The sequence below is a fragment of the Alligator sinensis genome, unplaced genomic scaffold, assembly GCF_000455745.1.
Source record: "Alligator sinensis unplaced genomic scaffold, ASM45574v1 scaffold177_1, whole genome shotgun sequence".
NCBI classification, from domain to species: Eukaryota; Metazoa; Chordata; order Crocodylia; family Alligatoridae; genus Alligator; species Alligator sinensis.
Window position 1 is genome coordinate 1,472,456 of NW_005842269.1, and position 14,569 is coordinate 1,487,024.

The window sequence follows — 14,569 nt, forward strand, 5'->3', positions numbered from 1 at the left end:
CAAGTAGAGGCCACTGCTGCATTCTTATTTTAGTGACCTGTGCTATGCTACACCCTATACTACTGCTGTTCTTGAGGTTCCAGTAACTCTTTTGGCTTTAGGTGAGTCGCTCCTGGTTTATATCAATCAATGTGAGCTCAGAATTGGGCCCTATTGTCTTTTTATTTTGCATTTCTGAACAAAAAAACCCTGTTTACTTAAAGGAAATCAAGCAGGTGGGAGCCTGCTATGGTTTGGCATAGTTGTTTTCTAAATGTAGCTTTCTGCAAGTCTTCTTTTTGCACAGATGCTTCGTGTAGAGTGGTCTTGATACAGAGGATACTGTTTGTATGGGAACACTTACGTGGTTTTATCATATTTATTCTGCCTCCAAACCTTTGAAAATGAATACTTGCTATGTGTTACAAAATATATGCTTTCCCAGAGGCCGTTGAAAAGGTTTTCCTTTTTCCATATCCAAAAATATCAACTCAACGTACAAAGAAAATGGATACTCTAGTTCTTATTCTTATAGTGAATTAGAAAAATTCAAAATTCCATAAATGCACTTTTCTTGCTCCTTTTCGGTTCCATGCATCTTATTTGAACAAAGTATTCACTGACTCCATCAGCTTTTTCTGACCTTTTGTATGAATACACCATATTCCAAAAAGCTTAAATGACTACACACAAACTCCAGTCTTGGCATTAAATAATAAAAGGCAGCAAAAATACCAAGTGAGTACTTGTAGTGACTATAATTTATTCTTCCTTTTTTATTTGCCCATACTTTTCATGCCTTCTTGTTCATGTCAATTAATTGTCTACATTTCTTATTAAATTGGCTAATTTTTCTGTGAGAGTCTTTTTAGTCTTAGACTTTTCTTTCCTCTTTCGGAATCCTATTTGCAGTGTTATCTAGTCCAGTCTATTAAAGGAATAGATCATGGCAGGCATTTTCAAAAAGCTTTTTTCTTCTTCTATGCTTCACTGGCTAATTAAAGAGGTGGTTGCTAAGAGATGACAGAAAGCATCATTGAGAGCCTGTGATGTACTCTTTTTCTTACCTTCGATGTACAGGTTTTGGATCAGAATTTGAGAGTGAATGGGATGGCGGCATCCTAAAATACTTCTGTGACCAGACCTGCAAGGGACAGAATGGAGGGAGGCTGTGCCGGTCCTCAGTCACCAGGCCGCGTGGCCTGGAGTGGTACAGGAGGCCAAGACCCAGGACAACTAGATATGTTGGAGAAAGCACATGAGTTCTTTCAGACTTGTGATGTGGAGGGCAAAGGCTTCATCACTCGTCATGACATGCAGGTAAAGCAAAGCTGGCTGAGTAAAATGATGCAATGCAAAATTCCTAGGCTCCTAAAAGAGTTAATAAGGTGAGATCTGGTAACTTAAAAACTTAAGAAAAGATAAGCTAAAGAATAAGATATGTAATGTAAAAAGAATAATAATAATGTTGTGGAACTAAGGGATGAATTTTTGTACTTTTCCCCCATACAAACCAGCGATTAAAATGGAAACAGAAAGAAAATATACTGTTTAAAAAATTCAAGGGAACTGAGACACTTTTGACTTAAAATGGGACATCTCCATCTCCTTCACTGGAATTACTTATATTATACCCTAGAATCGAGAATATATTTTGTTCATCTATTTTTCTCATACACTTGTTTTTTTAACAAGTCACCTAAACCCAAACTATTGTTTTTGCTTTTCCATCACCATTGTACCCTACTTAGTACAAACAAATAACATTATGTTGTTTATGTCCATGGATTCTAGTGTTAAGCAAATGTTTTGTTGAAGTATTTTTAAATTTAAGGGACTTTGATCTTTTTAAAGTATATGGCAAAAGTGTATTGTACTTCACTGAGAACAGGATCAGGCCCATATTGTAGAGTTACTTATTAAGATGGATGTTCAATCCATAATTTTATGGAAACTAGGATCCTATGCAGTGGATTTCTTCAGTAGCTCACATCTGACATGCAGGGTATTGCTTGGGTGTATTAATCAGTTTTTACTTTAGTGTTAATAGATGACAAAAAATGAAAGTATCAGTGCATCTCCAAATTTTAAGAGCTAAAATGGCTTAAACAAAATTTTAGGAACACTTCAAATCTTCAAGCTCAAAGACGTTTAATTTGCCATGCTTTCCAACGCACAGGACTTGCCTGTGTATAAAACATACTTCCCAAAAAAGGAACATAAAGTTATGGAAAGAGAGGTTTTTAATATACATTTGATTTGAATTTTGGTCCAGTTTTATTACAGTGATTCAGTAATATTTGTAATACAAGATGCACTTTAATTTTAGGCATACATTTTCATGGGAAAAATGCATCTTCTACACAGGGAAAATATGAAAACAACAAAAATCCAATTAAAACAATACATATTATATAAAAAACAAAATTTGATGCTAACATACTTGACTTATTACTAACTGCAGTTTTTTTGTTGCAGGCCAGTGTCCTTATGGATTTTTTACTTACCTGTTTTACTTACAGCTAGTGGAAATGTTAGAGCAGAGCTGTAGTTCTGATTACCCTCTGTATGCTCTCCCACTGGAGAAATTAAGCTCATAATAGAACTTTGTGGGATTGGACCCTGAGGCAGTTTCTTCTATCATCATCCTATTTTACTGTAGTATAAGAAGTAAATATAACTGAATCTGTAATACACATGAGGCTTTTTTTGTTTTTGAGTTTTACTAGTTGGTATCTGCATGGACATTTTAAGAGAGATTTATTTCCATTCAATTCTGTGTTTTTCTCTGAGAGGGAAAGCAGACCCCTGAGCTTGTAAGCTTTGGAAAGGGGTGATGCAAACCCTGTTTGAATTGCAAAGAGAAGAATGCAATATTTTTCTTTGATTTCACAATGTGAGTTACTGTTTCAGGGTGGTTTAGCAGTTTGAGCTTTCTCTGCGAGTAAATGTCCAATGTTAAAAATAAGAAAGAAAAGGTTTTGGGATTCAATAACCTGAGACCACTTGAAATGGTGTTGCTTTATGCTCCCTTTTGTTTCCAGCTAAGATGATTAAAGATTACATTTCAAAAACAACCCTTTTGCAAATACTGGGTTGATGCTCCCCTCTCTTAACAGCTGAGCAAATTGAGAGCAATTCTACCCATAACAGTGTAGTTACACAGGTGTAAAAACAAGGCGGGATTAGCTTCTTTCCCTTTGATTTTGTATTCTATCTGAAATGAAATGTTAAGCATTAAAAATATACAAGGCCTAGGAAACTAAAGTAGCAGTTCCAGCAACAGTATTAACTGAGACCCTTCAGCGAGCCTGGCCTGAAGTCAAAGGTAGTTTCTGATCATCCCATCCAAATGTACAGAGTAGGTGTAGTCTGCTGATCATTTATAGATTCAGACTAGGGGAATTTTGCTGTCATTAATTAGGATCTCATTAAAGTCAACGGAACACAGATTTTTACCATATGTCCAAACCTGCGGGTCAGTTTCTGATCATGTTTGTATACTCAACAATTCCCAAAACTTTTTTCTTTGATTTCAGTGATGTTACTACATACTAAGCCATAACTGGGCTCAAAACCTCTCCCTAGACTTAAATCTGTTGCTCAATGCACTTAGCCATATTAAGTGAAAGACCTCTGATGCTCAGAGAGTAGCACTTCTATTTTTCTGAAACTAAGTAGAAAGGAATTCACTTGATTAACTTACCCAGGTTCACTCCCATGGTAGCTATTGGTATTTGACAGAATGATGATATTTTCTCCCTTGTTCTGAGCAGTTAGCCGAAATTGGGCGCCTTGCAGTGTTGTGTGTAAGTGAGACACTGCTCATGAGTCAAGCATGTTTCTGGGGCTTGTTCTGATGTATTTGCCCACAATGTGAACAAGGATTTCCTAAGCACAGTGGAAACAAGCAATTGCAGGCAATTTCCTTCCTCTGAAATCTGGTGTTCCACTCCAGAGATGTCTGGGCCCAGGTAGTTCTGTCTCTGTGCTGCTGCTATTGCTTATGGCCATTTTTACTTTGCTGGCTCAATCTCTCCTCCCTTTACAGCTCACAGTGAGTATTCTAGCCTAGCATTTCTCAACCCATGGGTTGCAACCCAAAAGTGGGTCACAAGAATATATGAGAGGGTCACAAGCAAAACTGGATTAACAAACTTTAAAAATAGATTCTCCTTTAGAGGAGAAAAACCTTAGGAAAACCGTGGCTTTTCACTTGCAGGCTGGCAGAGTTCCAGCCTGCAAGGGGCTTATAGAGGCTGCTTGGGCTCTTCCCTGCCCCACACACCCACCCCTTGCCCCCGCACAGTGGGGAGCGAGGGGCTGGGGCCTGGGGTTTGCGGGGGGTCAGTGGGTCGGGAGTGAGGGGCACTGGGTTGGGACTGGCTATCCATGTTAACATATGGGTCCTGGTACAAAAAATACTGAGAACCACTGTTCTAGCCAATGTGTTTGCAGCCAGGGAAGCCCTTGTGAATACAACGGATTCACCTTTCTCTCTGCTAATGTCTGGACAGTTGTCCTTATTTTCTTCTATCAAGGACATTGTTCTGCATTTCTGTGGAGTCTTTTTATATGAAGAACAGAAAGTCATTTGAACAGTTAGGGAGAGATTCGAGCTTTTGTTTTTGTGCCTGTATTTACTTAAGAGGCAAGTTCTAATCTGTCAGGTGATCCTGTAAAAATGGTTTGGTGAGGTTCCATTGGTATTTGTCTCTGACAGTGCATGTCCCCTCCCTTCAAAGGTATGACTGTGAGTCATACAGACTGAGCTAGCTTTATATGAGCTGGCTCAGGTACAAGTAATGGTGTGGCCACAGAAAGTAATGGTGTGGCCACAGGAGCACCAGTGTTATGCTGTAGACTACAAGACCTGCTGAAGACCCTGACTAGGTGATCTAGTCTCCACTGATCACCATACACATGCTCCAAGCTAGCTTTTACATGGCATACACTTAATGATTCCAGGGTGGAAACACCAAGCAAAATGCTTACTTGCTTTTTAATTGCCAGCAGTGCATAGTAGGCCTAGTATTTGCATCCTGTCTGTGACCAGGGGGGTTTGAACCCCTTTTCCAGAAGAGCACCTTAAACACCATGCTTTAGGATATACTGAGGTAACTCATAGTCTCCCCTATTTACACTGTTTCCCCATAGGTGAAATCCATAAATATTTATTGAGCCAGAAAGAGAATGAGACTGTATGTTAGTAGGGAGGGTGCTTGTGCCTGTTCTAGTGTACAGGCATTTAAGTATTTAATGGGCACATCTACACACAATGCTGACTGCACAGTAGTAATGAGCTACTACACAGTCAGCGTCACCTAAAAGCCATTCAGCGATGCTGCTGCACAGTAACGCTGGTTACTACGCAGTCATTTAGTACTTGTTTATATGAGTACTAAATGAATCTGCAGGTAATGATTGCGTAGTCAGTCGCCGAATCTACATGAGACACTATGTATTTAGGCATTTAATATGAAGTGGAACATCAACAGGAAAGATTGAGGTTCATGCACCCTCCTCCCTACAGGTAACCTGTGACCTAGTGATTAGGGAGGCCACTTCCTTTTGTTGCTGATATGAGTTCATATTCCCCCTCAGGCATGGGAACGTTTTGAGCCTGAGTTTCCTGCTTCCTTGTTGAGTGTTCTCACCACTGATCTGTTGCATAAAAAGAACTGCTGCTTCCTCCCCTTGCAGTCTTGTGAATTGTAGCCTTTGGTGTTATTCTTATAACTGCCCCAAACTGAAATGCTTAGACAGTTCTGATATGATCTGGTTTATTAGGATGAACAGACCCTTTCATCAGGCAATTTTTTTGTTTGTTTTTCATTTCATTGAGAAAAATGGGAAAACATATTTCAGGATTGTTGTTATTATTGATGTTGTTTTTGTTGTTATTGCTTTCATTGCTGCTGGTGTTCTTTTCAGTTTGTTGGCTAAACTGAAAAATCAGTTAGTGACATGGCTCTAGTAATGAAACAGCTTGATCTTGTCCCGTGGGAGACAAATTGAAGAAGAAAACAAGATGTTTCACTTTACAAATTAAAGTAGCAACTGCTGTGTTAATACATTTAGAAATAAGATAAAATAATAACATTGAAAAATATATCATTAGATTCAAACAACATACAAGGCAGGCAAGGTTATTTGGGTAGATGTGATATCTTTGATTAGACCAACCAGATAGTTAGGCGTTGGGAGACTCTGCATATAAAGTTAAAAAGGATCAAATCAGATGATCTAAAATAAAATGAAATACAAACTAATTTAAAAATAAAACAAAATGATAGACCATTAAAGAGCAATAATAATTAAATAAAAAAATTAGAAATGTCAACACTGACTTGTTTAATTTTGACATTTTCAAGATTTTTCCAGAATTCTGATTTCACAGAATGCTTTGAAAATTCAACTGTTTCAAATGATGAAAGGATGAAAAAAGTAATTTAATAATATCCCATGAAATGGAAGTTGTGAATGTTGGCCAGTTTTAATAATGGCACTGTAGCAGGGAGCCATTCCCAGACCTGTCTGATGTTGGCCCGACCCTCTGTTTCTGGGCTAATCACCCACCTTTCTTTCCTGCCATGCCTTGATGGAAAAAATAATTATGATGTTACTCAGGATCCCAGCTGACTTCCTGCCTTTGGGCAGGGGGCTGGACTCGATGATCTTCTGAGGTCCCTTCCAGCCCTAATGTCTATGAAATCAAACAGGAGGCTGCCCATTTACTACCCCAACACCAGGGATCACTATCCACCACTCCAAACCTTCCCTACATAGTGGCCCATGCCTTGCAGATAGTATGTAAAGAATATCACCTTTCATTCTTATTTGGCCTTGCACAGCCTCTTGTCCCTTTCTAACGTTGGGCTCTCTGCAGCCCTGCCTCCGTGCCTTCTCTGGCGTAGAGCTCTCTACAGTCATATCTCTGCACCCTCCCTGGCGCTGGGCTCTCTGTAGCCCTATGTCCGTGCCCTCTCTGGTGCTGGGGTGTACACCGCGGTGTGCCCCTATGAGGCCTCTTGTTCCCCAGTTAGCCCCATCACGGTCCACCAGAGTAAAATACAACAAAAAACCCGAGCCCCTGGGCTATAACATAACACAACAATCCAATTCTCACATTCTCTCAAAAAACCCCTAAACTTCCCCCTTAGCATCGATGCCCTCTCAGCCCTAAATACCTTCAGGGTTCCTAGAGGCCTAATATTCCATACAGGCAGCAAAACAGGCAACCAGACATCTGCATGGAACTTGTCTGCTTGAGCTCCTTCACTCTTGGCTGCTGTCAGAGGACTGACTTCTGCCAGCCTCAGCCCTGGGACTTATATGTGCCCAGAGCCCTATCTCCTTCCGGTCAGCTGACCGGCCTGTGTGGTTGGGCTTTTAGCCCCTGCCCTTCTGGTACTTGGTGTTTCTAAAGACTTTGGTCTTAAAGGGGCCGCCCTGCCTCCTAGTGACAGGGCTAGGGTTCCCTGTTACAGGGACCAATCCTCATGATAACTTTTAGAGTTATAATTCATGTTGGTTTAACCTGAGACTTGAACTGTTTCATGTAAGGATGTCAACAACTCTGCCGAGTCGGCATAGAGAAGGCAGAGGAGTTTAGGCTGGGAGATGTAAAGGGAACCAATAGCAATCATATTTTTCTAAAGATTTGGTTTACCTCATCAAAATTAGTTTTCTGTGGGGGTAGTTCCCCCCTTCTAAGTTTAAAGTAATCTGCAATTGATACATAAAAGCCCCTCAGAGAAGAATAATGTATTAATGAAACTATGTTTTTCATACTTAAAAGAAAATGCTAAGAAGAAAGATAATGTGGAAAAACTGAAACATTTTATGTGAGAAACTTCTCCAGGTATTGACCTAGTGTTCTGAATTATTGGGGTTCTTGATCTCCAGATTCTTCTCTAACACTTTTTTTGTAATGCATGGTGTACCTGAGGCATGGTTTCTCATTTCAGAGACTTCATGGGGAGTTGCCTCTTAGTCTAGAAGAGCTGGAGAAGGTTTTTGATACCCTGGATACTGATGGCAATGGTTCACTTACCCCGGAGGAGTTCACTACAGGATTCAGTGAGTTTTGGAATGCAGATCCTTGTAAAGCTCTATGTGCTTTGTAAAGCTGTAATGCTTGGTACTTCACAGAGATAAGGAGACAATGTTCATAGTCTGAGGACCTTCTAGCTTAGTTCTGAGGCATGGCCAAATATCTTGAGACTGACTCAAAGCATGCCAAGCATCATGTAAAAGATAGCTGACTTGGCTACTGAAAGAAGTATAGCTGCAGCAGCACTAAGCTTGGTGCAGGCCTGTTTTACTCTGCAGAGAAGGTACTTCTGTGACTACAATATCAGCATACCCTGACCATAGTTCTGATCTGCCTTTATAAAAATATGTCCTCTATTAAACAATTGCATTCTGTCAGACTTCTGAGCAGGTACCCAAAATAGGTTTCACCATAAAAGCTACCAAAAAAAAGAACTTAATAGAGAATGCTTTTGAACTACACTTGATCAAAAACTTTCCATCAGAAGTCTTTTTCACAGAAAATCAGTTTTTAATTAACTGTTTTCACAAACAATATCTGTGGAAAAATTTAGATTTTTCATAAAACCCTTTTTATTACTTGAAGTTGGAAATCCAGCTAGGGTGTTTCCTGGATGCCATGGGCTGGATTCCACAGATTGTCCCAATTCTGTAGGCCTGGGGCAGGCAAAATACAGCCCATGGTCCAAATCTGGCCCACCGTGCACTTTTTCATCTGGCCTGTGGACACCCATCAACAAACTGTATCCTGCCCAGCCCTTCCGCCTATGAGGGTGGGAGCAAGGCACTTGCATATATACACACACCCCACAACATATCCTCTTGTACCTTACTTCCACCTTCATGGGCGGAAGGGCCGGGTCCAGCCAACAGCAGCTTCTGGGAGGGGCTGCTGCTGCTGCAGCCACCATGGGGGAACCTGCTTGGCTTCTCTGGCATCCTGTTTGCTCTGGGCAGCAGATAGGGAAGTGGCGGGGTTGAAGTGGGGAGCTGCAGCTGGGTGGGAGCAGGGAGTGTGGGGCTGGGGCTGTCGGCAGCGTGGAGCCTGCACCCTGGGGGCCAGCAGGACTGCAGAGCTTGGTTGGGCAGGGTGTGGGTGTGAGGGAGAATGGGGGGATATGGTGACTCCCCACACATTCCCCAACAGGATGCAGAGCCCCCTCTGCCAGCAGCACCAGTGCTTGTGCCCTGCGCAGGCACTGGCTCCCACTAGTGCACAGCTTTGGCTAGTGCTGCGCTTGCGGTTGAGGAGCGCAGCCTGCCTTGCCCGCCTCTATTGCAGGGGCTCCGCACAGCATGCATGCAGGTCCCATACTCAAGTGGCACTAGGGGAAGCCCCGTGCTGGAACCGGCTGCCTTCTCCGCCCCCTGCTGCACAGGTCCTGGGACTCTGCTGGAAGTGGAGGGGAGCCCTGGCCCCTACTTCCCCGCACAGCCTTGGGACCTATGCAGCAGGGAGCAGGGAAGGCAGCTGGCTCCAGTGCGGGGCTTCCCTTGGTGCCACACAGGCTGCACACATGCCTCATGGAGCCCCTGTGATAGAGGTGGCCTGGGAAAGCTGTGCTCCTTGACCCCATGTGCAGCACTGGCTGGAGCCAAGCATTACTGGGCGCCAGCACCTGCACGGGACGCAAGCATCCTGAGCGCCCTAGCCTGCTGCTGCTGCTGGCAGAGGGGATTGCGCATTGTGTGGTGGGTCCCCACACCCCCCCACCCTCCCTCACACCCCACAAACCTCACACACCCACCCCTTGCCTCCCACCCCCAGAGACCATATACAAGAGTAAGACTTTATTTTTTAGTTATTATGCATTTCCCCCTGTATACAGTACACAAAAACAAATCATGAGAAATATTTTTGTAATAAAATTAAAATGTAGTAGGTGTTTGACGTTTAGTGCATGATTTGATTTTTTTTTTTTTTTTTCTGTTTCCAAGATGGTAACCCTCGCCTCCCAAAAGGAGTATTTCCAGGGGCCAAGGAGAGGGACTTCCAGTGGCAAGGGTTAGGGGGTGGGACTTCTAGTCCCAATGGGGTGACTAGGGGATGGGGCAACTGTCAGGGGGTGGGGCTGCCCATGTGGCCCTCGACAGTTCACCAAAGCTCGTTAAGCAGCCCTCCAGCCAATATAGTTGCTTGCCCCTGCTCTAGGCTAGATAACATTTCTCAGGCTGTACCCTGGTAAAACACTCCCATGACCTATTGCCTCCTTTGTCCAAGTGGGATGGGGCTGTGGTGCATCCCTGGAAGGTTAATTTGACCAGGGACAGGTGAGGCTCCTAAGTTAGGAAGCTCTTGAGGAATTCAGGCAACTTCTCTAGATCAAAATGGTTTAATTTTTTAATTCTAAATTTCTACAGGGGAAAAAAACAATATTTTCCATGGGAAAACTTGCCCTCCCATCCCTAGCCTTCCCAGCCTTTTTTTTCCTGGCCAGTTCTACTTATAAAGGTTGATGCTGAAATTCTGTGGGGGGAGAGAAACATATTTTCAGAATATCTGTGGGGCTTGCTCAGGCTCCTAGTGGAAAAAATGATGATCTGGATCATTTAGGACTGGGGTCTTGAAGATGAAAAAGAAATTGGTTGATCCAGGCAAAGAAGGATAAAGGATGACATGGAAAAAGACATGGAGTCAGGAGTAGGGAAGGTGGATGGAGAGAATATAGAGAACAAGAAGGTGAGGAGGACCAAGTCAGAGCAGCAGTGTTGTATGTTTCATGATCTGGACTGGTGGTACTCAGCCTTTTGGCTCTGCAGGCTGGATGAATGGTCCAGGGCCAGTCCACATACTGAATGGAGTCCTGTGCATCAGAATCCAGCCTTAGGACCTGGCACTGGCACCACCTCCTCCCTGCCCTGCACTCCAGGATTGGGCCCCAAGGGCTGGGCACTGTCACACCCGCAGGCTGGGATTGGACTCTGGGGGTCTGGTATCACACCTTTCGACTGGGATTGGGCCCCAGGGGGCTGGCATTGCCCCCCATGTGCTGGGATCAGGCTCTGGGGCCCAGCATTGCCTGTGCCTGGCCCTATATGCTGGGATTGTGACTGATCCAGTGTACAGGGCTTGAGCTCCCCATGAGTCTGGAAATTTAGCAGCAGGGGGATGGTGCCACTGCTCCCTGGCTGCCAAATGTCTAGAATTCTGGGGAGCCCAGTGGGCCAAATAGCATGGTGCGGCAGGCCAAGTCTGGCCCACAGGGCAGAGGTTGAGCACCCCAGACCTATACAGGTTTCTACAGAAACACAGGACACTAAGGGTAACTGAATAATTGAGTCCAGTCATCTGCTATTGCAAGGAACCAAATTGCATATTATCTTTCATCAAACAATCAAGGTCTGACTTAGAAGTAGTTATTTTTTTTTATCCCCACTTCTCCCCCTACTGCTCTCTGATAATTAGCTAGAAACCCTTTTGTTTACCAGCCTGAATTTATTCATGGTCAGTTCAAATTGTTTGTTTTTGTTGCCACCATTGTCCTACAATTTAAGCTCTTCTCCCTACCTGGTGTTTTATTCCTGTTGTGTTTTATAAAGAAGCAGACATTCTGTGAGGCTTCATTTTGCTAGTCTAAACGGGCAAAGCTCTCTTATCTTCCATTTCTCTGACCATCCTCAAAGCCATTCTTTGCACCTGCTCCATTCTGAGTTCATCCTAATTGACCATGAGTGAGTGCAGTGGTGCACAGCATTTCAGATGAGGTCTTGCTAGCACCTTGCAGAATGCACTAGTACTTAGGAACATAGGACTGGAAGGGGCCTCCTGGGCCATCAAGTCCAGTCTCCACATTTCTCAAGCCCTACTGAAAACCTCTTCTGATTCGCATCTTAGGGTCACATTTCACTTCCTGTCCCTCTTCCCCCAAGGCTACAAAACACTGGTGGCATGTGTTAATTTTGTGATAAAACATTTTTCCTCCTCAGTCTTTTGCAGCTCTTGGTTTTGGTTTGTAGCAGAAGTTCCATGTGATCTTTTGTACAGTAAAATTTCATTCCATTTATATTTATTACTCTAGTCCTCAAATTCATCCTGTGCTTCATGCATAGCATCCCCATCCTCTGCTGTAGTGATGGTGCCTCCCATATTTGTGTCACCAGGAAATTTCATGAGCATGCTCTTGCTTTGACTGCCAAGATCAATAGTGTAAATCAGAGGTTTTCAACCTCTTTTAAGGAGTGTATCCCTCTGGCCCCTTTCCAAGTACCCCTGGGGGTACGCATACCCCTGGTTGACAGCCCCTGGTATAAATGACTGATTCTTGAGATGCTCCACAGCTAATCTCCCCTGCAGCTTAATATTTCCCCCTTTACCACTACTTAAGTTCTCTTCTCCTTTGTCAGTTCCTCACCCACCTCAGTTCTTGTCCTAATCTCCTTCTGTACCTTAGCGAACAATTTCCCATGAGCCACAGTAACATGATACCCATGTGCATCATAGATGTGTATACACCCATGATTATATAGCATAGGGAGTGGCCTATATACCATAAAAAGCAGAGGAAAAGCATACAAGCTTGTCAGCAAACAAGCAAGTCATATTTAAAACACAAAAGCTAAATGAGGCAGTGGCTTCTGAGTCAGCAGTGTTCTGCTACAGATCTCTAGGGAATCCGTGACAAAACAGTAAGCTATCCAGCATGAGAGTAGTGTCCTCCCCAGAGCCATCAGTGACAGGAGTTTTCCCCAACACCCTAAACATCACTGGTCTTGGCAGGGTAGATCAAGCCACACCTGAACCTGTTAATCTGGTTGATTCCAAGGGTAAATTGAGAGCCCCCAGTCAGGTAGGCATTTAGTCAGCCAGGTGCTGATGTGGCAGTTTCTCAAGGACGCTTCAAAACAACGCTTCACAAGATGAATATCTTGGACAGCCCTCTGCATGAACGTTGTGTCCAACAAACAGCACATCACCTAATTGAAAGCTGCAATCTTTACAAATGCCCAGACTGGGTAGATGGAATCTGCACATTGAGCGATAATACCAGGCAGTGGCTCATAGAGCTGGAAGTTGCTTTCTGACGCCATAGGAAAGAAGTTTCTCAGTGCAGTAGAGACTTCCTCTTACTTGGTCACAATGAGCTGCTGATGTTCTTAGCTGGCTGGAGAATGTGCAGTGCTATCCAGTTAGGACTTCTGCTAGACCAGTAGGGGCTAACCTTTTTTAATCCCAAACCCTTCCTGATTGCTACACTGATTCCCTTTCCCTGCCCAATCAGCTACTTTGCTTTCTGCTCCCTGCCCTGTGCTTCCCGTCTGATATGCTGCTTTGCTTTCTGCTCCCTACCTTTTCTGCCAGTATGCTGCCTGTTCCTTAGCCAGTCTGCCTCGTGCCGTGCACAGAGGCTGCCCATGCCACAGGTTGGCCACCCTAAACAAACAGTAGTTGAACAGATCCGAGTGTCCTTGAACTGTGGTGAGTGTGGCATTTGCTCTACCATGGTGATCAGTTGGCTGCCTGTATTCTGACATCGGATGCTAGGTGGAAAGATGTGGCATAGTACCAGTAACGACACAAGCATTGACTGCAGCATGTCCATGGTGATTTGCATAGTGTGCCGAAGTTGTATATCTGCTAATCTGATGACAGCAAAGTTTAACCAAATTTGAGCACGATGTTCTTCACTGAGGATCGGAGAGTAAGCCCCAACCTAATTAAAATTTCAGCTCCTTCAGAGTGTTAGGAAGGTCAGACAGCGGTATTTTGGAAGTTTTTAAGAGGAAGTTAAACAGACACTTGTCTAGGATGGTTTGATAGGGATGATCTTGCTGGGGGGTGGAGGGGGTGCGGGCACGAGGGCAATGACTAGATGACATCCTAAGGTCCCTTCCAACCCTGCTTTTCTATGATTCTGTGCAGCATTTGTGTGTTGGGTTCCCCAGGTAGATCCTGTCTATTTGTTCAGGAGACTTTTTGCTGCTGATCTTCCAAGCTACTTTAGTGATGAGATATTTGTATATCTATGTGCAGATAGATTAGACTTGCCACAGTTCCTTTCTTTAGAAAAATCCACTAACGAAGGAAAATGTCAAGCTAGTCTGGCATGACCCACCTTTGGTAAGCACATCATATTTTATGCAACATGATTTCCGTCAAAATTTGGTCTAAAGCCTTGCCCACTGTTGATGTCATCCTAATGTACCTATCCTTGCATGGGTCACTCTCCTACCCTCCCCCCCACTTATTAAATATAGCTATTGCACTTGCTATTTTCTAGTCGCTTGGTACCACCAAACTAAAACTCCTTGTCAGTGGCTATGGAGTTTTATGGGACAGAATTATTTCCAAATACCAGGATCAAGGTTACCTGGTCCTTCCTACTTAAAACCCATTAAACTATGCCTCCTTTTAAAAAAAAAAAAGTTTAAAGGTGACAAAATAGTCCCAAAATAAGAAAAAATATTATTATTGGATTGGCACTAAATGACACTTTAGGTTCTGCTAACAAAAAAAACACAAAAAAGAAATTAGTTTCGTTTGGTCCTGTGTAAACTAGTATTTTTCCCAAAAGTTCTTTTTGTTTGGAAAACTCTT

General features: G+C 43.3%; 1 protein-coding gene across 4 annotated transcripts in view; it reads left to right on the plus strand.

The window, feature by feature from the left end:
• The first annotated feature begins 1,063 nt into the window (after positions 1-1,063).
• CRACR2A (calcium release activated channel regulator 2A) overlaps positions 1,064-14,569 on the plus strand; it is a 121,869-nt gene continuing 108,363 nt past the window's right edge. For 2 of the 4 annotated variants that reach the window (XM_025209109.1, XM_006027820.3), the window contains exons 1-2: positions 1,064-1,299; positions 7,950-8,061. In XM_025209109.1, the coding sequence (XP_025064894.1) occupies positions 1,138-1,299; positions 7,950-8,061 (274 nt within the window). In that variant the 5' untranslated portion in view covers positions 1,064-1,137. Of the gene's footprint in view, positions 1,368-7,949; positions 8,062-14,569 lie in introns of all 4 variants that reach the window. The other 2 variants (XM_025209110.1, XM_025209111.1) reach the window with 2 other exon arrangements.